Genomic DNA, 21084 nt, shown 5'->3' with positions numbered 1-21084 from the left:
ACCTCCTCCCTGGGAGATGGACAGCAGAGAAGTGGGGGAAGGGAGACTCCGGATAGGGCAAGATATGACAAAATAACAATCTATAAATTATCAAGGGCTCATGAGGGAGGGGGGAGCGGGGAGGGAGGGGAAAAAAAAGAGGACCTGATGCAGAGGGCTTAAGTGGAGAGCAAATGCTTTGAAAATGATTAGGGCAAAGAATATACGGATGTGCTTTATACAATTGATGTATGTATATGTATGGATTGTGATAAGAGTGGTATGAGCCCCTAATAAAATGTTAAAAAAAAGAAAGATGTATTTTGAAGAACGTTTTCTGAGATGAAAAAACACATAAGGAAATAAATCTTTGTTATCTCAAAAAAAATAAAAACAACAAAAACCAATACTTTATTGTGCACCTGTGTCATATTGGGAAACTGTCAAAAGGGTCCACCCGCTGCTCTGTGGGAGAAAAGATCAGGCTGTCTGCTCCCCTAAAGATTTCAGCTTAGGGACCCCTATGGGGGCCCAACTACCCTGCTGTACCGGGTGGTTATGAGTGGGGATAGATTGGCTGGCACACTACACAGCAACAACAACAACAATGTGTATTCAGGGTGGGACTAGGTGACCCTCCAACATGTATCTGGAGTGATGCCTGCTGCGATGAAAACCAGCCACACAGAACTTCACGGCAGCAACAACCAACCAACAGAGTGTGGGGGGAACTGTGTGGTGGGGTGCAGCCTGCGATCCTCTTATGTGAAGTTCTTCTTGCATTTTGGAGTTGAGCATCGGTATCTCTGACTTCCGAGAGCCCAGGGACATAGTAGATAAGGAGCTGGGCTGTAACCCCAAGGTCAACAGTTTGAAACCACCAGCTGCTCCGAGGGAGAGAGACCAGGTCTTCTACTCCGTTACACAGTCACAGTCTCAGAAGCTCACAGGGGCCATTCTACCGGGTCCCACAGGGTCGTTTTGAGTTGGAATCAACTTCCTGGCAGTGAGTTCTGTTTTTGGTATCCCTGACTTATTAAGGTACTGAATCTGAGTATCTGGAACTGTGATTTAGTCTACCTCTGGCCTGGTTTATTGAAGGCTCTCTGAACAGTACTATGTAAATGGGATAAGTATTCGCTTTTCAGTTCATTAGCGCCTATGAGGGATGTCAGGTGCGTAGAGTCCAAGTTCTCTGAACTTGACCCCTTTCCCTCCCCCTCAGGCCCTCTTCCCTGGGTCAGCTTTCCGGCCCTGCCACCAGGTGGCCTACGATGAACTTCGGACAGCCAGTGAGGACCGGGTCTTTTTGAGCCGCCCCCTATGGGGGCAGGGATAGAAGTGGGCCCGGGCTGTGGCTGTGTAAGGTACCCCAGCCCTAAATCACAGAGCCGCACTCCCCCTTCTCAAAAGCCCTCTCTCAGGACGGGGAGAGTGCTTCGTGTTAGACCCCCAGTGAAAGAAAAAGTTGCCGCACCCGCAATGGAAACTCGAAAGAATCCTCCTCTCTCGCCCCACTTCCCTCCCGCGGTCACACTTCCGGCGGCCACCACCGGGTATTTTGGGTTCGAAAACAAAGCGTCAGATCTATTTGAGCAACTTTTGTTCCATCGGAGTAGAAGCCCAGGGGCCTGTGGCTGCCCTGGGCTCGGCCACTTCCCCAGGGAACTGACGCGTTTCCCCTTCTCCGCCAAGGACCAATTTAGCAACTCTGAGGGCCCCTTTTAGCTTTCTCCTTTCCCTGGTCTGGCATAGAGGGACAGAGAGGCCGGAGGGAGGGTCCTGAGGAGGAGGGGAGTGTGTCTGAGAGCTGCCTTTGTGGATGACAAGCAAAGTCCTGGTCCTCCGCCCCCTGCCTGCCTTTTCCTCTCCGGACAAACAAAATCCTTTGCTCCCCCAATCCCCACTTGCCACCCCAGGAGACAGCCAGCCAAGTGAGAGTTGTGGTGAGCTCGGAGTGGAATCCCAGGGGTGGCGTGCGTCCGTCAGCAATGGCTGGTGTGCCTGGACGGCTGGGCGTGAGAGGTGGAGGTGACGTGTACACGCTCAGACTCTGCTCATGGAACGGTGCGCACACAGCTTGCATGGATGTCTAGAAAGAGCTTGGCAGAGCGGGTACCCGGGAGAGTCTAGCGGGTGCATGCACCATGTGATTTTGTGTGGGTGTTGTATTTACAGTGTGGGTGCGCGGGATTCCTATAGTAGAGGTGTGGTGTAAGTGTGCGTGCACACATGCTCGTATGGACAGACGATTTGGGGATGAGCAGGGCCTGGCTTTTGGTGTGTGGGGAAAGACAGGTAAGCCCTGAACTGTCGTGGCCAGTGTCCCCTGGGGCAAATCCAGACTGGAGGTGCCATCTGCGGATCAGGGGCATGCTGGTGAGCTGCAGGTGTGGGTCTCTGGGTACCCTCAAGGAACACTGGTTATGGTTCACAGGAGTGGACTAACCAATAAACCAGGCACATTTAGTCCTATGGGAACTGATGCGCAACAGATTAGTAAGTAAGCACAAGTAAATCCATACTTACCTTGCTGACTGTAATGCGACACTGATGGGCCAGCAGCTGTTCTGTGTGCCTTTATCACAACTCTGCTGACAGGCCCTTCTCCCCAAGTCCCTCTTCCCTCACCATAGGTTGCTCCATTCCCTCTGTCTCCTCCTCATTCATTTACCTCTCGACTGCTTTCTCTGACGCCTCAACCCTTAGAGGGCTCACAGCCACACAACTCAGGGCGTGGGGTTTGTGTCTGTCTATATTCTCTCTCACCCCACATGGCCAAAGTCTCTGGACAGTAGAGGCAACAGTCTAGGTTTGTACCCAAGTCCCTTCACTTCTTAGTACCCAGCAGACAGGTGAGTGCCTGCCAGGGTCCTGGCTGTCCAGCCCCAGTGTGGGCTCCAGTGTTCAGAGCTTCCTGGTGATTTGAATGTGGGCCTGCAGCCATTTCTCTGTATATTGTGTGGGTGCAAGATCGGGCATGACTGCAGGTTTGGGTACTGCAATGTGTCCTTGCTCTTCAGTACCTCAATAGGAGCCCACTCAACCCACCCTCATGCTCACCTCAACCTACAAACCTCACTGCCACCCAGCTGATTCCGAATCATCTCAGCTCACCCCCTGCTATTGAATCCATTCGGACACATAGCCCCTCTAGGACAGAGGCCGAGGGGCCCTCTGTGCATTTTCGAGGCTGTAAACCTTGACAGGAACAGAAAAGCTCACATTTCTCCCCCTAGAGCCACTGGTGGGTTTGAACCGCCAACTTTGTAGTGAGAAGTCCAATGCCTAACCCACAGAGACACCAGGGTTTCTTTCCTCAGGAGGATGGAAATGGGGGTTAGAACTGTAGAGCCCTGCTCGGCCAGCCTTGCTGGCAGATTCAGTCCTTTACCTTCTGCTCCCTGCCAGTGGGGCAGATGGCAGCTCTGATGAAGCCAAAAGAGGGGTCATTTTGTGTCCCCGCTTTTATTCAGAACAGTCTGGAGGCCCTGAGGTCATAGCCCTATTCTCTGTCATATGGGCAGACACACCACAGGTACGCGGTTTCATTCGCCCTCCACGAGACATGGAGGAGTCTTGCATGGATTCCCTCTCTCCAGGCCCGAGGTGAGGATGGGGTGATTCTGGGAACAGGTTCTCTCAACACCCCAGGCTCCCCAGAGCCTCACATCCACACGCTTCTCGTTAAGAAAAGGCGTCCCTTTCTGGAGTTTCTAGCTCTGGCAGTCAAACGTGCTTGGCTCTTCTTTGTTTTCAATTCTGACAGTGCTCTTTCTACCAAGTTCTGGTGGTTTCTGTCCACCTCCCAGCCACGGTGGCTTCTCTCTACCACTCCCAACTAAAGCTGTATTTCAGAATCTCAGCATATTCCCTGTGAGGGTCCTCAGACTACCCCTGGCCCCGATTTTACAGATGAGGAAGCTGGGGCCCAGAGAGGGCAGCTGACTTGCTCAGACGTCCATAGCAGTAACTAGTTGAGCGTCTACAGGTCTCTGCTCTTGGCCAGGCTCCTTCAGCTCCATGACACAGCTTCCATCTTTTGACATTCCCCCCTTTTCTATTTTATTTTCCCCCCTGACACCTTCTATTCCTCTTTGTTCTAGTTAAATCCTTTCTTTCATTTTCTCTCTGTGTCCAATCCCTGAAGAAAGAATGGAGCAGCCTTTGGCCAGAGGGATGGACACCGTGCGTCTTGGCTGTGTCGATGGGCTGGATCCTAAGAAGCACTGTGAGGAGAGCACAGGACCGGGCGGTGCTTTGTTCTGCTGCACCTACCAATCACAGCAAGAACAGAACTGCGTCCAATCATGGTGACACTCAGAGCCAAGGCAGGTGGTGCTGTCCCCTGTCCTGGCACACTTTCCTTATTTCCTTAGAAACCAAGATGTGCAGCGGGCCCCATTTTTTCTTCTTCCTGACCCATTCTCGCCAGCTCCTAGCACCAAGGAGGCAAGTGGGGAAACTCAAGGAATTGACTCCTTTCTCTGACCTTAGCTTCCAGGTCTGGGACCTGGAGCCTGGAGTCTGAAGGGGGGAGAAAGAAACATTCCTCTGTGTGTGTGTGTGTGTGTGTGTGTGGTGTGTCTCCTAGCAGCTCCTGAGGGTAGATGGGAAAGTTAATTAGCACTGAGATGAAAGGTGCTGTGGGGTAATTGCAGGTAATATCAGGACAGCCAAGAGTGGAGGGCTGGGCAGAGGCCCCTAGCTGCTGGGGGGTGGGGACCCCCTCGCCCTCCTTCTGCAAATTAGATCAGACACCTGGGGAGGTTGGAGGTGGGGGGAGGGGAAAAGAGAGCATTCTGAGTGAAGGGTCTTTGCCTTTACAGGGAAATGCTTGTTAGTTGCTAAGGAACTGGGCTGTCTCTCTGATCCAAGTCTCCCCATGTTCCGCCTTGCTCCGGAGTGGGGTGTGGGGCTGGAATGTGGGGTTCCCTCAGTACTTGGTCCTTTCCCTGGGGTTACCGAGGTCATGGTGGGTCTCTTGGGAAAGAGCCTCACCTGGAAAGATGACTCTTTCCCATTGCTGCAAAGCTTTACATCTGGCGGCTTGTGCTGAGGGGCTGGGGAGAAGGACGGGCGAGGAAGGGGGCTGGGAAGGAGAGGACATGCCAAAGACCCCACAGCCCCCACGCCAGGCATGGCGCTAGCGTGTGTCTGCACCATCGCACTGATCTCTCTCTCTCTCTCTCTCTCTCTCTCTCTCTCTCTCTCTCTCTCTCTCTCTCTCTCTCTCTCTCTCTCTCTCTCTCTCTCTCTCTCTCTCTCTCGCTTTCTCATTAACCTGGCCCAGAACAGTTAAGTAACTTGCGCCGGGGTCAGGGATAACCAGGGGGAATTTCCCAGTAAGGTTCCTTGTGCTTATCTCCTTGAACAGTGTTACAGGGCACCCATGTGAAACTGTTCACTAGGGATTAGTAAGTAAGCACAAGTCGCCTCGTGCTTACCGAGCGCTTCGGCCTTGTCAGGGATTGTACGTTTGACATGCTTTGATTCCGCAGGAAGAGAGGGAAACAGATGCCAGCCATACCTAGAAACAGAATCTTTGATGTGGCAGACACCTGTGAAATAGTTCATTACAGATTTGTAAGTAAACACAAGGAAGCCCGTGCTCAGTACCTTGCTTATCGGGCAATCCGTCAGTGCATGGTGCTAAGTGGGAGAAAGCCGATGGGAATTTAGGTCTTCAGGTAAGAAAGCCTGTGCTTAGGAAACAGCATCATCTGATCCACACACCAGGGTTGTCCTCATCCCTTGGCTTCTCAGCCCCTAAACCCGGACTCCTTCTCACCATCCTCGTTCGCCATGCCACGCCCCCCCCCCCCCCCACACACACACCATCACCAACACCGCTTTCCTTCCATTTCCAGCTTGCTTCCTTTCCTGTGAGCACTTACCACACTGGTCTGGTTCTGGGAGGGCCCGGGGGGTCCAAGGATTCAGGGGTCAGTGGACTCAGGCAGGGCAGGTGATGGCGGTGGTTTGGGGCTGCGGGACTGGGTCATTGCCCCATGGGTCTGCAGAAGCCCCATCAATCCCACTCAGCCCAGATAGATGGAGGCAGGGGTGGGGGTGGGCAAAGGTGGATGCTTCTAGATTCTCTTGAAACTTCTGGTTTCTCTCTTTTGTCTCCCACCACCTCTGGAGTCTATGGAAGGCCTGGCATTTATTTCACGTTGGCCAGAGATGAAGAGTGAGAAGACTTGACTAACCTCTAGAGTCTACCATTTCTAGTTAGGAAACAGAGAGAGTAACTTGTTTAACTTCTCAGCGGCTCATCTATAAAACGAGAATAAGAGCGTCGGCATTATGATATCGTGAGAGCGCGAGCACGGCGGCCCGGTGAGCGGTGAAACGGGGCGGGAGGGCATGAATCATTTAAAGTGCTTACGCTCTGGCTGGGATGTAGAAAGTGCCCAGTAAATGATATGGGATCGGGGCGATGGCCATCCTGAGGTCAGTTCCCTCTGGCCCAGTCCAGGGGCGACGACGGAGGCTTCCTTGGGTCTGTCTTAGTTGCTCGGTTACAGCTCTCGGACCAACCCACACGCCTCTCCCGGAAGAAGCAAGGGGTGCAGAGTCCTGCAGGCAGAGAAAGGACTCAGGGCAGGAGCTTCCCCAATATCATCCCTTCTCTGCCACAGGAACCCCCTTCTCTGGACCTTCCAGAGACCCACCTGTCCCGAGGGCTGGCTTTGACCTAGAACCTGAACCAGTTTTTTTTCTTCCTTCTTCACAGGCTGCAGTCAGGCAGGTGGGAGTCTAAAAGCTCCCAAACACCAGAGGTATAGAAAGGAGGGGTGGGTGGGGGTGAGTAGGTTGTGCAAAAAAAAAGAAGAAAAGAAAAAGGAAAGAAAGCAAGCCGATAATTTCCTCGAAGGATAAACATCCGATTTTTTTTGTTTTGTTTTCCCTCACCCAAAATAAACATGCTAGCCACAAGGAATTAAAAGCAGAAGAGGGGAGGATGTGTCTCGCTGGATTTGGGGTTGCTCAAGGAGGCTGACCTTCTATTTATCCCAACCCTGGGCACTAACCGGAGCTGCCAATTACACTCCTGTCTGGGGAGGTAGGGAGTGTGCGGTTCACACACACGCAGGAAGTCCCTGCAGAGGCTGCCTTCTATGACAGTGCAAACAGATGGGGACGGGTCGGCGCTGCTTGCTTTCTGCTTCTTATTTTAGTTTTGCTTGCAAGCTTGCCTGGCAGGGTTAGAATGGAGGGGCATCTTCAGGGGTCCTTCTGGCCTGGGGCTCCATTTGCTTTGGGCTGGAATCACAAGCCCTTCTAGAGCGCAAGCATCTAGAGAGGGGTCCACCACCTGGGTGGAGAGGTGAGTCTACCAGTGGGAGTGGGGGATCCCTTCCCAAGCCCAATCTCCCGCCTGATTGCATGATTCAAATCCCCAAGTGGCTGAGCCCTTGTCTTGCGTGGGCCCCTCTGCCTTTCCATGATGGCGGACACGGCGCTAAACAGAAATGACCCCAGCTGAGGCCTAGCCCTTTCATCTGGGGGACGCAAAGCTCTGGTGCGCATGAGTCACTAACGTTGCTGTACCCCAGCCAGGAAGAGGGGTGTTATTAACTCTTGGAGGGAAGCTGAGCTGAGGGGGAAGTTGGGAGCAGCTACAGAGAGGACCAGAGCACGGGAAGGGAAGGGGGCTGGGGAGCCGTGAGTCAGGCTGTGAGTGAGACTATAGTAGAAAGGTGTCTTGAAGGGTTTGGGGTGTCAGAGTGCCACTTGATCTCCAGATCGGGGGGTGGGGCCGCACCAGGGGAGTTAGATGCCAGCATTCTTTTTCCTGGAAGCAAAGGGCTGGTCTGAGAATTTATTCATAGTTCTTCAAAAGTAGATGAATCAGGTTATACAACCACCCTTCCCCTGGCCACCCCCTGCCTTCCACCCCACTGATGCTCATCCAATGACCTCCACTGCTTTCCCATATAGTTCAACACTTGAATATGGCTGCAAGGCCCAGTGTGTCGCAGTCTTGGGCCACCTCTCCAACCAGTCTCTTCCTTGCATTCTGCACTTTAGCCTCGTGGCCTAATGCATCTGGAACATGCCACATGTGCCCCTTGCAGCCACAGGACCTGTGCAGGCTGCAGGTGTTGGCCCCTCTGTCCCGAAGGCTCTTCAGCACCATCGAGTCCCAGTGACCTGTAGGACAGGGTCGAACTGCCCCTGTGACTTTCCGAGACTGTGCGGGAGTAGAAAGCTCTTGTTTTCTTTCAGAGGAGTGGCTGGTGTTTTTGAACTGCTGACCTTGCAAGGATCGCGGCTCAGGGGAGTTGGAACCAGTGCTCCGCCAGGTCTCCCCACCCCATCCACAGCCACATTCAATCCTACCCAGCCTTTCCATCCTGAAGTGAAACAGCGCTTCCTCTGAGAGGCCTTGCCCAAGCCTTCAGCCCTCCCCCTTCCTCCTCCGCAGGCCCTCCTCGCACCCTCGTCCCTTGGGATTGCACTTCTCTCCCTCCTGTTGAGTAAGCCCTCTGAGGCCAGCTCCAGGTCTGTGTGCCCTGCATCACAGATGTTTCCCCAGCACCAAAGAGGCCAGGCATGAGAGAGGTGGGCCAAATGCTGGTGAGGTGGACATTTTTGAAGAAGGCCGAGCTGGAAAGGTCCTTGGTGATAAACTGGCTGGACTCTCCCTCTTCTTTCCACCTCGATTTCAGAGCCTCGGAAGACCAGCCTCAGAGAGGACACGTGTGGTGACTCAAAGACGGTTCAGAGCTAAGGGACCCCAACTGCTGCCTATAAGCCACCCTTTACCCCACCTTGCCACCACATACGTGTACTTGCCAGAGGGCTCTAAGCCCTGGTGCCAAGCCTGGGCTGATGTTCTCTCACTGGTTTTTGAAGAAAGACATGCTAGGAAACAAAACCCCAAACCAGACAGCACTAGGTGATCTTGCTCTCTTTATTTGTTTGGGAAGATAGGGGGTTGCTTACTCAGGGGCTAACCCACCGCAGGAAGATGGAGCCCAAGGCTCAGCATACAGTTATCCCAGCTAGGGCTTGCTCGTGTGCCCAGTCCTGCTTCTTCCAGAAGGTCTGAGACCCCGAGAGTCATGGTAGTTTTGGGTCAAGAACTGCGTGGATGCTTCGGGCTCAGTGAAGTGGAAGCGGTGCAGAAACTTTTTCAGATTCCAAGAGCCTGGAAGGACAAACGGACCACAGGAAGACAGTGAGAGAGAATCAGGGACTTGCAGGGCCCCGGCGTGGAGATGGCAGAGGATAACTGTGGATGGCCATCAGGCTTAAGGGGCCCAGTGCCTGGGGGCACCTTCTGGTTCCTAGCTGCGGAGGCAGCCCCTGGCTGATCTGGGAAGTAGCATGAATTTCTGGGTCACTTGTTCCCCAGAGGACAATGGGACAAGAGACTCATCTGAACATACCTGGCTGGACTAAGACCCTAGTAGATTAAGAGACTCCTTCCGGAGTCTCCTTTGCAGAACCTTTTACTGAGCCTAACCCTGCCTTCTCATTCATAGGCAGAAAGGAAACACCTAACTGGATGGGTTGACCACTTCTTTTACCCAGCTCACTCTTCATGAATGACCCCATGGCTGAGGCCCTCATGTCCCACCCACCCGCCCACCCCCTCACTCCACACACACCCCTGGTCACCCCAGCTTCTGACTTGAGCAGAAGTGTCAGAGCCAGCCTTGCCGCCATCTCCCCACAACCCCAACCACCTCTGCTCCTAGTCCCAGGACACTCAGGGCCCTGGCTTCTTTCTGCACTTGGACACCGGGATCCTGGAGGCTGAGCGGGGTGTGGGAGAGCTGTCCCTGGTCAATGCTGATGCCAGAAGGGTCCCTCCTTCAGGGGAGAAAACACAGAGTGGAGGGGTAGCTGCATCTTTGGCGGCGGCAAGTGTGAACAGGCCTCGTGGCAGTGCCAGGAGGACACAGCCTGCAGCACTGGGGAGAGGCTGAGGGAAGCGGTCAGAGGCGTATTCCCACGCTTTTGTTTCCCAAACTCTGGACCTCAGGCACCCCGGGTGTACGGCTCTCAGATTACATACAGGATGTCCAGTCACATTTGAACTCCAGATAAAGGACACATCATTTTGGAGCGTTAATCTGCCCCAAGTATCGCATGGAGCGTATTCCTAGTAAACTGAGTTATTTGTGTTTATCTGAAACTCAGATGTAACTTGGCATTCTGTGCTACTCTTTCTTCTTTTTTTCCGCTCTTTACCTAAATCTGGCGACTGACCCTCCCTGGACGGAGAGTGCTGGTGGGTGGGCACTGTCCGATGCAGTGCTAGGCCGGGGCTGATGGAGAAGAGGAGGCTCAGGTATGCAGAGGGTCCCAGACAAGGGGCTGGCTGGCGCCCTACAAGTCGTCTCAGAACCTCACCTGGTAAACTACCACCCATTTATCCACCTGTTGCTCTGTCTGTACCCAGTTCCATTTTTAACAATGAAGAATGAAAATCCATTGACCTTCCCTCCCTCCCTCCCAGTGGCTACTTGCTCCTCAAAGGTATTTCTAAGGGGAATCCTGACCCCCAAACCAAGCCCACTGTGACGGGTCACTTGGGTTCCGACTCAGACCCGCCCCGTTGGGCAGAGTAGAATCTCTTCTACTTGGTTTCTCAGCCTGTAAATCTGTCTGGAGCAGACTGCCACGTCTACTCTCGAGGGGGAGGCTGCCGGGTGGGTTCTAACTGCCCACCTTTGGGTTTGCAACCAAACGCACAACTCGTGACTCCACCAGGGCTCTTTTTTTGAGAGGAGCAATTTTAATCCAAGAATTGTAACATCTCTGGCAATCATGTTAATAACACACCTGCACAGGCTTCCTGTGCAGGAGCCGTGGTGGCGTAATGGGATACTTGCTGAGCTGCTAACCACAAGGTCATCAGTTCAAAACCAGCAGTTTCTCCAAGGGAGTAGAAAGCCCCATCTTCTTCCCTTGGAATTGCTGGTTGGAATTGCCTCGATGGAAACCCTGTGGAGCAGTGAGTTTGGCTAGTTGGATAGGCTTCCTAAAACGGAGCCTTGGAGCCTTGGTGGCACAGTGGTTAAGGTGCTTGGTGTTAAGGGAACAGCCTCTCCATGGGAAAATGATGAGGAAATGACGAGGCAGTCTGTTTCCTTAAAGCTTACGGCCATGGAAACCCTTGCGGCAGTTTGACTCAGTCCTCCAGGGCACCGTCATGAGAGTCAGAATGGACTTGAAGGCAGTGGGTTTGGTGTATGCGCTTCCTTTACGTGTCAGGCACCTTGCTAGGAGCTGCATGCATCTCTATCCACATTGTCCGCACAGTACGCAATCCGCACGGTACGCACAGGAGGCAGTCATCGGACTACTGCTATCGCTGCAGCCCGTGGGTGGTGCAAGCCTGCCACACACTTGCTGCTGACCAGCAGTGTGGAAGTTCAAGCCCAGCCATAGGCACCTTAGGAGAAAGGCCAGGGGATCTACTACTGTAAACCAGCCGTGGGAAACCCGGTGGAGTGCAGTCCTGTACTGAAACGGACACAATGGCAACTTTTTCCCACCCTCCTCCCATTCGACAGATGGGACAGCAGAGGCCCAATGTCTTTGGGGCAAGGGTAGGAAGGGGTGAAAGGACCCTTTTGGATGTCCTTTCCGACCATGTGGCCCTGGGGTGGTACAAATGGTTGGTTAACACGCTTGCTGCTAACCAAAAGGGAGGGCTGCCGCCTCGAGCCCACCCCAAAGGGCCTGGAAAGGGAGGCCTGGGGGGATCTGATTTCCAAGGCTACTCGCCAGAAACGCTGGAAAGCCCTGTTCTCCTCTTGACACGTATGGGGTCCCTGAGTGGCGTGAGAAGGTCTGTCCTTGGCCTCTAATGGAAGGAAAGGTTGGCTGTTCAAACCCGGCTGGCATCATGGCAGAAGGCCTGGCAATGTGCTTCCGCAAACTAAGGTGACAGCCAAGGAGACCCTGGGGGGTGGTTCCCGATGTGACACTCGGGTCCCCATGAGTTGGGGGCGCTGGGCAGCAAGGGCTTTGGTTTTGGTTTCCGCTCTGGTCTGGTTGGGCGGCCGCATGCCTGGGCGAGAGAGTCCATGCAGTGGCTGCATTCTTTGGCAGCCAGAGTGGCCAGGCTGCTCAGGAAGGCCTCGCCTGTGGGTTGGGCCGCTGCTGGGTCCGAGAGATGTCCTGTCTGCAGTGGGATCTTTGACTCTGGGGGTGGGGGGCAGGCAGGGAGGTCTTCAGAGGCCCCGTGCCTGCCTGTGATGTTGGCATCCACTAGGAACCTTGGCTGGCTGGAAAGAAACATGCCCCTGCCGTGCCCCCAGGGAGGGGGGTGTTGGTGTAGATGTGTGTGCAGTCTAGGGCAGAGGGCTCATGTGAGCGGGTGTGCGGCAGGCCCAGGGGTGGGCAGGGGTGGGCAGGGGACCTTCCCCACTGAGTAGGGCAGGAAGGAGCCGGGTGAGGAGGAGGGAATTGAAACTCATCACGAGGTCAGTTGTAAGTTGGTGGGGAGAAATCCCCTCCACCCATAGGGAGACCTCCACAAGCTCAGAAGATCTCTCTTGAATGTTTCTAGGGCCCTGGGGACCTCGCAGCCTCTTTCCTGTCACATTTCCGACAGCCCTGTGGTTCTCGTGTTTCCTGGGCAGCTCCTCCAACCCCGGGGCCTGTTTTCCTTCATGTAAGCAGGGAGGGGTACAGGCTGGCCGCCTGCTTGCCTCCTGCCACCTCCTCTCCCTGACTTGGCTGTGACTCCTCACACCCCTCCCCCGTTTCCTGCCACAGAGGGTTAGAGGAACTGACCCTGAGAGAGGTCTAGGAAGAAGGGTGAGTCAGGCCCTCAGGGCTGTGTGTGTGGAGAGACAGGGAGCTGACAGGCTGTGGCTTCTGTGGTCACAGTGTGGAGGAAAGCCCCTGTGTCGTGCTGCTCCGTGAGGCCCCTGCCATGCAGGAAAGAGGGTCGTACTGCTTCTCTGTGCTTGGGGCCACCCATCGGCTTGCACCCTGGACACACTCAAGACGGTGCTTCCGGGAACCCGGACAGGGGTAGCAAGTGAAGTTCAAAGGCCACTGAGGTGTGAGGGAAAGTCTCGGTCTGGAGGCTGAAAGTAGGGGGCTGGCTGGTGTCTGCTGCTCTGCTTCTGAGCTGCCCCCAGACAGGGACAGACTCCATTTCTCCTCTGAGCAGGGCTGTACTCAGGGAGTGCACACTGGTCCCCGCACAACTCCAGGGGGCGCTGTTCCCAGCTTGCATAACCATCGGCAGTGGCCATTCTCTCCCTTCTTGGTCACTGCTAATAGGGAAGATGCTTGTGACGAGGGAGCTGCTGCCGTGCTGGCTGGGAGATGCACCAGCTGTGGGCCAGGCCTGGAGAGCTAGGCAATCTTACTGTCAAGCTTTCGGGGACTCTAGATCTGAGGGGCAAAGTGAAGGACCCCTTTTCAACAGCTGACATCTCAGTGATTCTTCATCTGAGTGAGCTTGAATCCTGACCATCGCAAGAGTGTCTGGGAATGGCCTGTCCACAGGTCGGGGTGTTCACTCCTCCCTCCAGCTTCCCACACCTGTGTGGCTGTTTGCCAGCGAGCTTTTGATAGCTGCTGCTTGCCTGCAATCAGACATCTCTCTGGGGCTGGCTGGGTGGGAGAGGCATCCAAGAGAATGAGCGAGTGATCCTACACCTCATCTGGTCCCCATCCCTTCCATAGGCGTGGGCTGGCCCGCTGCTGCTCCTGTGCTAGGAGGTGAAAGTCTTGAGGCGGGGCTGGGACTCAGGGCTCCCTCAACATCGACAGCTGTCATCCTGGGACTCGGTCTGTCTGGCTAGGTAGGGAGCTGCTTCACTCAGCCCAGGCCCTGCCCGTTACACTGGCCTGCAATGGGAGACCATTGTTAGCTGCTGTGAGTCCGCTCCCCAACTCTGGCAGCCCATACGCCAACGTGCCTGCTGTGACCACAGGGCTTTCCTTTGGCCGATGTTTGGAAGGAAATCACTGGGCGAGTCTTCCTAGTCTGTCTTAGTCTGGAAGGCGGTTCAGTGGCACGGCGGCAACAGGAAAGCCTTTACTGACAGATAGGTGGAGGCTGCATTGGCCAAGAATCGAACCCATATCGCCTGTGTGGAAGGACACGGATTCTGCCACTCAGCCACCACTGCCTCTGTGACACAGTAAATGAAACAAAAGCAAAAACCCGAAATAAACTCACTTCGAGTTGGTGCTGATTCACAGTGACCCTGTAGGGCAAGGTAGAACCGAGTTTCTGACACTATAACGTTACAAGAGTAGAAAGTCCCGTCTTTCTCCTGTGGAGCGGCTGGGGGTTTTGAGTTGCTGCCCCTGCATTTAGCAACCCAATGCATAACCCCTCTGTCCCAGGGCCCCTCTGCAACACACCCCTGGGCTAGCAGCAGCATCACGTTGCAGCCTGGGTGCCAGCTCTCACACAGCCCCTGGTCTCCATCCAGCAAGTCCATGCTTCCTTCGAGCTTCCCCACTAGCACGGGACAGTGGCTCCCTGAGTGTCTCTGCTGTAGGCAAGGGACATTTCTGACTTGGTCTTGTCATTTGGTCCTCAGCTCACTCTGAAGTGTTTCCCGCTTGGCCTGGGAAGTGAGGGTCCGAGTGTGTGTGTGTGTGTGTGTGTGTGTGTGTGTGTGTAGAACAAGGGGACCATGTCTGCCTGGCTCTAGTCCCCAGAGCTGCTTCAGCCTCCTACCCAAGGCATTCTCTGCTGGGACCTGGAGCACCCGGATCTCAGCTGCCCTGTGCCCCCAGGCCGGTGGCTCGGTCTGTTGGGCAGCTACTGTTTTCCCTGGCCTCACTCTACTCTCCCCCCTAGGCTGGGACACCTGGCTTCTTGTCAGGGGACGGCGGCCCTGAAGAAAACACGGAAATTCAACTCCAGTCTAATAACCGCCCCACCAAGAGCCGGGTGCAGGTAGGTCTGTAATTTGTCTGGCTGGTTGCGGGGCTGGCCGCGTTGATAGAAGCGCTGATGCCTTTCTGCTGAGATTAATGATGTCCTGGTGGCTGTAGGCGGGAGGCCCGAGCCTTTTATTTTTTTGTACCATGAAATGACATCCAGAGACTTCCACTCCGGAGCGGAAAGGCCTTCGTTCCATCGCATTCAATTACTCCCGGAGAATATTTGCTGATCCTGCCGGACGGAGAGGCATGGGGTGGAAGGGACCACTTTGACTTTGGTGGGAGTGAGAGGGCTCCGGAGGGGTAGGATGGAGGTCTGGGGTGGGGTGAGGAGGCCCCTAATCTCCTGTGGAGCAGATAGCCCAGGAGAAGTGGAGGGTGGAAACTCACCCCCCTAACCGCCTGGCCAGCGGACCTCGCCAGGCCTTCTTTCTTTACCCTGTGGGAGGGAAAGGGCAGTGGGGAAGGGGAGCTGGCAGGTGGGGAGGAGGCTTCCGGGTGTTAATTTAGGTCACAGTGCTGGTTGGCATTTGGGGTGAAATCTGGGGACTCTCTGTGGTTTCCCCAGGGTCTGTCCAATACTGCTTTGGATGACTGTTTGGCTCGACTGGAACATGCCTCTCGGTGAGGTTTGCCGGGGCCCTGCAGAAGTTTCTGGCAGTTCCCAGTCAGGCGCCTGTCTGAGAGTTGCCCAGGATGGCCCCCACCTGGGCCATTGCCAGGCCCGCGGTCCTATCCCCTCTTCCAGGTGGGTGGGGCACCTCCGAGGTGGGGAGCTGCCTTGCACAAGCCCACACAGTGACTCAGGGGCTGGGCCCTGGGGGATTCTGGGGTCTGGCCAGGTGAACCACCATGGGAGGTCATGGAGGGAGGTAGGGGGGAGGTGGTTTTGCAGTGGGCTGTGTGTTTGTGCCTGTCTATGTGTGTGTTGGAGGTAGGAGTAGTGTGAGGGTTGGAGCTGGAATTCAGGCAGGGCCAGTGGCCAGGTATGTGTGGACCACTGCCCCCTTCCCCTGTCCTCTCCCCTTCACATCTTCCCATATCACACCTTGGCCTCTGCCACCAGGTTGGCTACGCTTCCTGACTCCTCTCAGTCTCTGTCCCTTCTGAGCAGCTTCCCTAGCCACAAGTCAATGCCTCCTCCTGTAGATACGAGTTGGAGCAGCACTGCCGTCATGCCCTTGGCCCGCACTTGAAAGCATTCCCCCACCCCCACCCCCCACCCCGTGCCCCTGCCTCAATCACCCAGGGCACCCTCAGGCCCTCAGATGCCACAGTGGAGATTGAAACTCCACTGTGTGGCAAGTCCCTGCCTGCCCCTCCTCTCTGACCACAGTGGGAGAAAAAGCTCTTCCTGAGAGCTGCTGAATTCAGGTGCCTGTGATGCTAGGGGCGGTGGATCCTGGCTATCTGGCCCATCACCCCAAGCACCCCCTTCCTGCCCCCTCCCATGCAATTAGCATGAAAGCCCCCAGAGGCTGCCCTGTGAGGGGAGGGCCCAAGACTCACTCAGCCCCACTAGCGGACCATCCTGGGCCGGCAACCTTGGAGCCGGCTTCTGGAACAAGCTGTGGCTTGCTTGTCCTCTCTTGGGGAAGAGAGGGGATTCCCCTGGCTGGCTCACGAGAGGAGCGTGAGGCAGGCTCGTGACAGCTTTGGGCAAGGTGGCTGAGGTGTGGCACGAGGAGGACCACAGCTTCTGAGCAGCTTGCCCTCTCCACAGGTGCCAAATCACACACATGCCCCCAGCAAGGGCAGGGGGTCTCTCCCCAGGCTGCTGCCCCTCTGACCTAGGAAGCCAGGAGCAGCAGGATCAACTTCCCTTGCCCACACCCCTACTTCTGCCAGAGCCCAGGTGTCTGGCGGTCAAGGCCAGGGGAGAGGGACTGTCGATGAGCTAGGGACAGGAAAGGCACCACCACAAAGTTCCTTCTCCAGAGGGAGCTGGCTCTTCATGCTCCCCTCCTGGGTTGCGGTTTCCTAGTTTTCCAAGAAGGGGATGTTGCCCACCCAGCCCGTCCCGCATAGCTGGGCTCGCTTTGGCTGAGAGTGAGGTTTGGAAGGGCAGGGAGGCTCCCGGAGGGGGCCAGCAGCCCTGCCAGCCTGGTGTGAGGCAGGGAGCATGTGGATACAGAGGGTGTCATTGGTGGGCACGGCGCTCACAGAGGTGGCTGCCTGCTCAGGTGCCGGAGGAAGTCAACAGTGTATGTGTGTGTATATGTGTGTGGGGGTGTGTGAGAAAGTGCAGATCCCGGTGTGTGTGAATGGCTTGTGAATGTGGGCCCGTGGGAGTGTCCCACACACAAACATACTCATTGACGGAAAGTCTACTGCCCGCTGAGCACAGTGGCGGGTGGCGAGAAGGGTACGGGCAGAGGTGAGCTCTTTCCTCAAGGAATTCATTGTCTCATGGTGGAAGTGGGACCGAGTCAAGTGAAAAGTGATTCAGGAACACAAATGAGGTAAAAGCAGACCGTGAACCAAGGGTGACAAAGTGCCATGCGAGTGTGGACAGAGATGTAGGCACCGTGGGACAGGGCAGGAACAGGCTTGCCAAGGGAATGCAGCCAATGAGGCAACTTGAACAGCTTCCCCGGAGGGGTCACCCAGGAACTGGTGGTCTAAGGTGGGGACGGCACGCAGGTGCAGGGGAGGGGTAAGGGGTGGAGACAGGTTGGCAGGAAGGGATAACTCAGGTGTTCCATGGGAGTGGCCAGGTTGGTGTGAATGAACGGAGGCCTCACGGGTGTCTGGGCGGTGTGTGTGGTGTGTGCAGTGAGCTGTGAGTGCACACTGTGGAGGCAGGCCCCTGGGGATATGTCCTCCTCAGGGAAGGTCACTTGGTTCCCATAGGGCACTATGAGGAAGACACCATCATGGCTCTGATGGGTCTGGGGCATGGCAGGTGTCACGTGGGGGCCCACGCTGTGAGGCAGACAGGAGAAGCCCCACAGAGGAGGGACTAGAAACTCCAAGTCTGAGATGGAAAAATGTGGCCTTGGGGACGATGTCAGAGACACTGGACAAGCCCTGGCCAGAGCCTTGTCTCTCTTTCAACTTCACACTTGGCCCCTGCGACTTCCCTCTCTCCGGACATCTCTCCTTGACCTCTGGCCCCGATGTACTCAGAGGTACCTGCGATAGGTCTATGCCTCTGGGAAGACAAGCACACGGCAGTGCTTAGAATGGAGCCCCGCCCCCTGCCCCCCTTCTGCACACACACCGTTGGCACCCAGCATTTTCTGAATCAATGCGGAAGGCATGGACAAATCCTGACAGGCACGGTGAAGGGAATGGTGATGTAGAGGAAGGGGCTCTACCTTGGCAGGACGTGTCGGGCCCGAAGACAGGGATTCCTCAATGAGAAATCCCACCACCCTTCTCCTAGGGTCCTTTGCTGTGGTCGTGGTAGCCCTCATCTGATGGAAATTCTCCACCAAGACATTTTGGGGGGTTGGCCTGGAGAGCCAAGCCTCCCTCACCACATCTGCCTGTTCAGACGTCGATCTGTTAAAACCCTGATGTGAGGAGAGGTTGGCGAGCGGGGAGGAGCTTTGTTTAGATTGTAGGCCAATAAATCCAACCCCTTATCTTGATGATACAGGAACTGAGGCCGAGAGAGGTTAGGTAGTTTGTCCAAGGCCACACAGCTAGCATTTGGCTAAGATCTCCTTCCGGGGCGGTAAAGTCTTCTCCCTCATTTGTGGACCAGGTATGTGCTGTGATCCACAGATGCCCTTCTACCTTGTGCTTGTCTGCTTGCTTTTCCCCTTCAGCTCCTGGAAGCGGTTCCCACTGGTTCTCCCAGGGGGCACAAGTGGCTTGTTACACCATACACACCCCAAGTACATCCCCACCCCTCGATACCTTCCAATGAAAAGAAAACTGGATCAACGCAAGGCCTGGGGCCTGTACTCCCTGGCAGGGCCCCATGTCCTGGCCTCTGGAGCTCCATGAGTCTCTCCGCATGGTCCAGGTGCTTCAGGCAACGTTAAGCCTTTGGAGTTCTAGCATTGTGCAAGAAGGACCTGTCACTTCTTTTGCAATGACCCAGGATGCATGCAGGAACAGACAAGACCTTCCCCGTCCCGTGACGTTCTACCTTTGGTGGTCTACTGTTCTTTCCCTTTCCCCCCACTCTGGTCAGTTCTGCCCGCTACTCTAGGCTAGTCATCGTTAACATGTGGCTTTTGTTTTTTTGTTACAATCTCTCGCGAGTCCCCATGGACTATTCATCTAAAGCCAAACCTTGCCCACCATTCAAGAACCCCCCTAACCACCTTCCTATCCCTGCCCCCCACCGAGGGTGCTCCTTCTCACTCTTTAACCTTTGCATCTCCAATCCCTCCCGCACCCACAATGCCTACTGTCTTTCACTCAGTGATTCAACTGACTTCCTCCTGCTCACACGCTGCCTTTCCCACATAGCCTTGGGGTGCTGCACATCATCTAGCTCCAGACCACCACATCGAGGCCCAGAGAGGCTAGTTGTCTTGCCAAAAAGTCAAATCACTAGCTTGAGATAGAAGCCAGGGTTTCCTCACCTGGCCCGGGAATATCCCTCCCTTGCTAAAGAGGATATGGTGTCCTGGAAGGAGTCGGATGATGGGAAGGAATTTGTCCTTCAGGATACACGATCGCCAGCCGGACTTACAGTCAGAATTGCACAATTAAGCTCTTAATTGTAAGCTTCTCTGCATTATTATTGAATTGTTTTCAAGATGGTAAGCTCCTGGAGGGCAGGGGAAATGTCCTGTGCCATCCAGCCGTGTCCTCTCTGGAGGCCCTAGCCCAGTGCTAGGTACGTGAAAGACATTGCATTCCACAATACAGACCAGGAGCATCTGGGGGAGAAACTTGTCACCTCTCCGTGGTGGCAGGGCACACAAGAGCACAGAAGCCAAGGAGACCTGGGGCACACGCAACTCCAGTTTCTAAGTTCTCAGGTGGGTGCCAGGCAGAGGCTCAGGGGCGACACACTAAGTCAGCGTTGCGGCACAGATGCACAGAAACCCCGAGTGGTTTTCAGGCTGGTGTGTAAACATGAGCAGCTTCCTCGCCCGGCCTCCAAGGCCAGAGGCCACCAGTTCAGGCCTTTGCTAAGCACACAGGCCATCGCTTTTATGGAGGGAATGCTCAAACCTCAGGGCAGAAACCGTCTTTTCACCAGCACTCTCCCTGCTTTCTTACCCTTTCCCCAGCTTCTCTTAGAGCCACAGTAGGTACGGTATGCTTTCTCCTCTCTCAGAAGTCGCTGGATCCTGTGGGTGGCTCTTTAAGGTCCCCCTGCCTTGGGACATTGGCCTTGTGACTTGGAGTCTAAGGGCAGCGCCGATGGGCCCGGGTTCCATCTTATTTTATGAGAATCCTATGTGTGGCTGAATCTTCTGGGCTGGAGTGCTTTCTCCTAGCACCCCAAATCAACGGGGGCTTCGGGATGTCCTAGGTGCAAATGGTACCAGGGGGCGCGGGGGGCCTGGTGTTTACCTTAGCCTTGACAGTCATATATATATGTGTGTGTACACACAGACACACACACAGACACACACACACGACTCCCTTCACAGCCAAACTTAAAAGTGTGTCTCTGGCAAAGCCCTCTGAGAAGATTTTTCAGATCGGGGAGGCATAGGATGCTGAAGGAAGCCAGCTAGGGTTCACTGGTGGAAAGGTCGCTCCGGCTCAGCTTTCCAGTGGCCCAGAGTCCTCTGTGATTGGCAGCTCTGGCTCAGCTCACAGTGGGAAGGGCACATCGCCCCGTGGGCACTTTGTTTGGCTCACACACTCCTCTCCTTTGGGGCCGTGGGCATCAGGATGGTAACAATCCTATCCCTGGTTTCCCAGGGAGGTTGGTCAGGGTCACTGGGTAAGAGGACATGGCTGACAATACCCACCCACTCAACCTTCTGCTAACCTGGGGGATGTGCTTGCAGCACCCTCAAAGTGGCATCTTCTCTTCCGACCTGGTCTTCCCTCCCCTAACACTGGGGAGGGGAGAGTGTGCACAGGGAGGGCCTTGTGTCCTATTTATCGACCCCCTCCCCACACACCCTCCCAAAGAGAAACCTGAGACTCAGCATGACGTAGCTCACATGGAGCTAGGTGAGTCACCTGCTGCACTGCAGGGTGGCCAGGTGTCTCCAGCTCCTCTTGCTGCCTCAACCAAGCTCTGGGAGGGCAGCAGTCAAGCAGAGCCTGCGGAGGGCTGCTTGGAGG

General features: G+C 55.2%; 1 protein-coding gene across 1 annotated transcript in view; it reads right to left on the bottom strand.

The window, feature by feature from the left end:
- Positions 1-8993: 8993 nt before the first annotated feature.
- PEBP4 (phosphatidylethanolamine binding protein 4) overlaps positions 8994-21084 on the bottom strand; it is a 305182-nt gene continuing 293091 nt past the window's right edge. Inside the window, exon 6 of the mRNA XM_075557212.1 lies at positions 8994-9139. Within this exon, the coding sequence (XP_075413327.1) occupies positions 8994-9139 (146 nt within the window). The remainder of the gene's footprint in view (positions 9140-21084) is intronic.

Source organism: Tenrec ecaudatus, chromosome 8 (assembly GCF_050624435.1).
Source record: "Tenrec ecaudatus isolate mTenEca1 chromosome 8, mTenEca1.hap1, whole genome shotgun sequence".
NCBI lineage: Eukaryota > Metazoa > Chordata > Mammalia > Afrosoricida > Tenrecidae > Tenrec > Tenrec ecaudatus.
The sequence above is the reverse complement of the archived record's forward strand: the minus strand, read 5'-3'. Positions and strand labels throughout refer to the sequence as shown.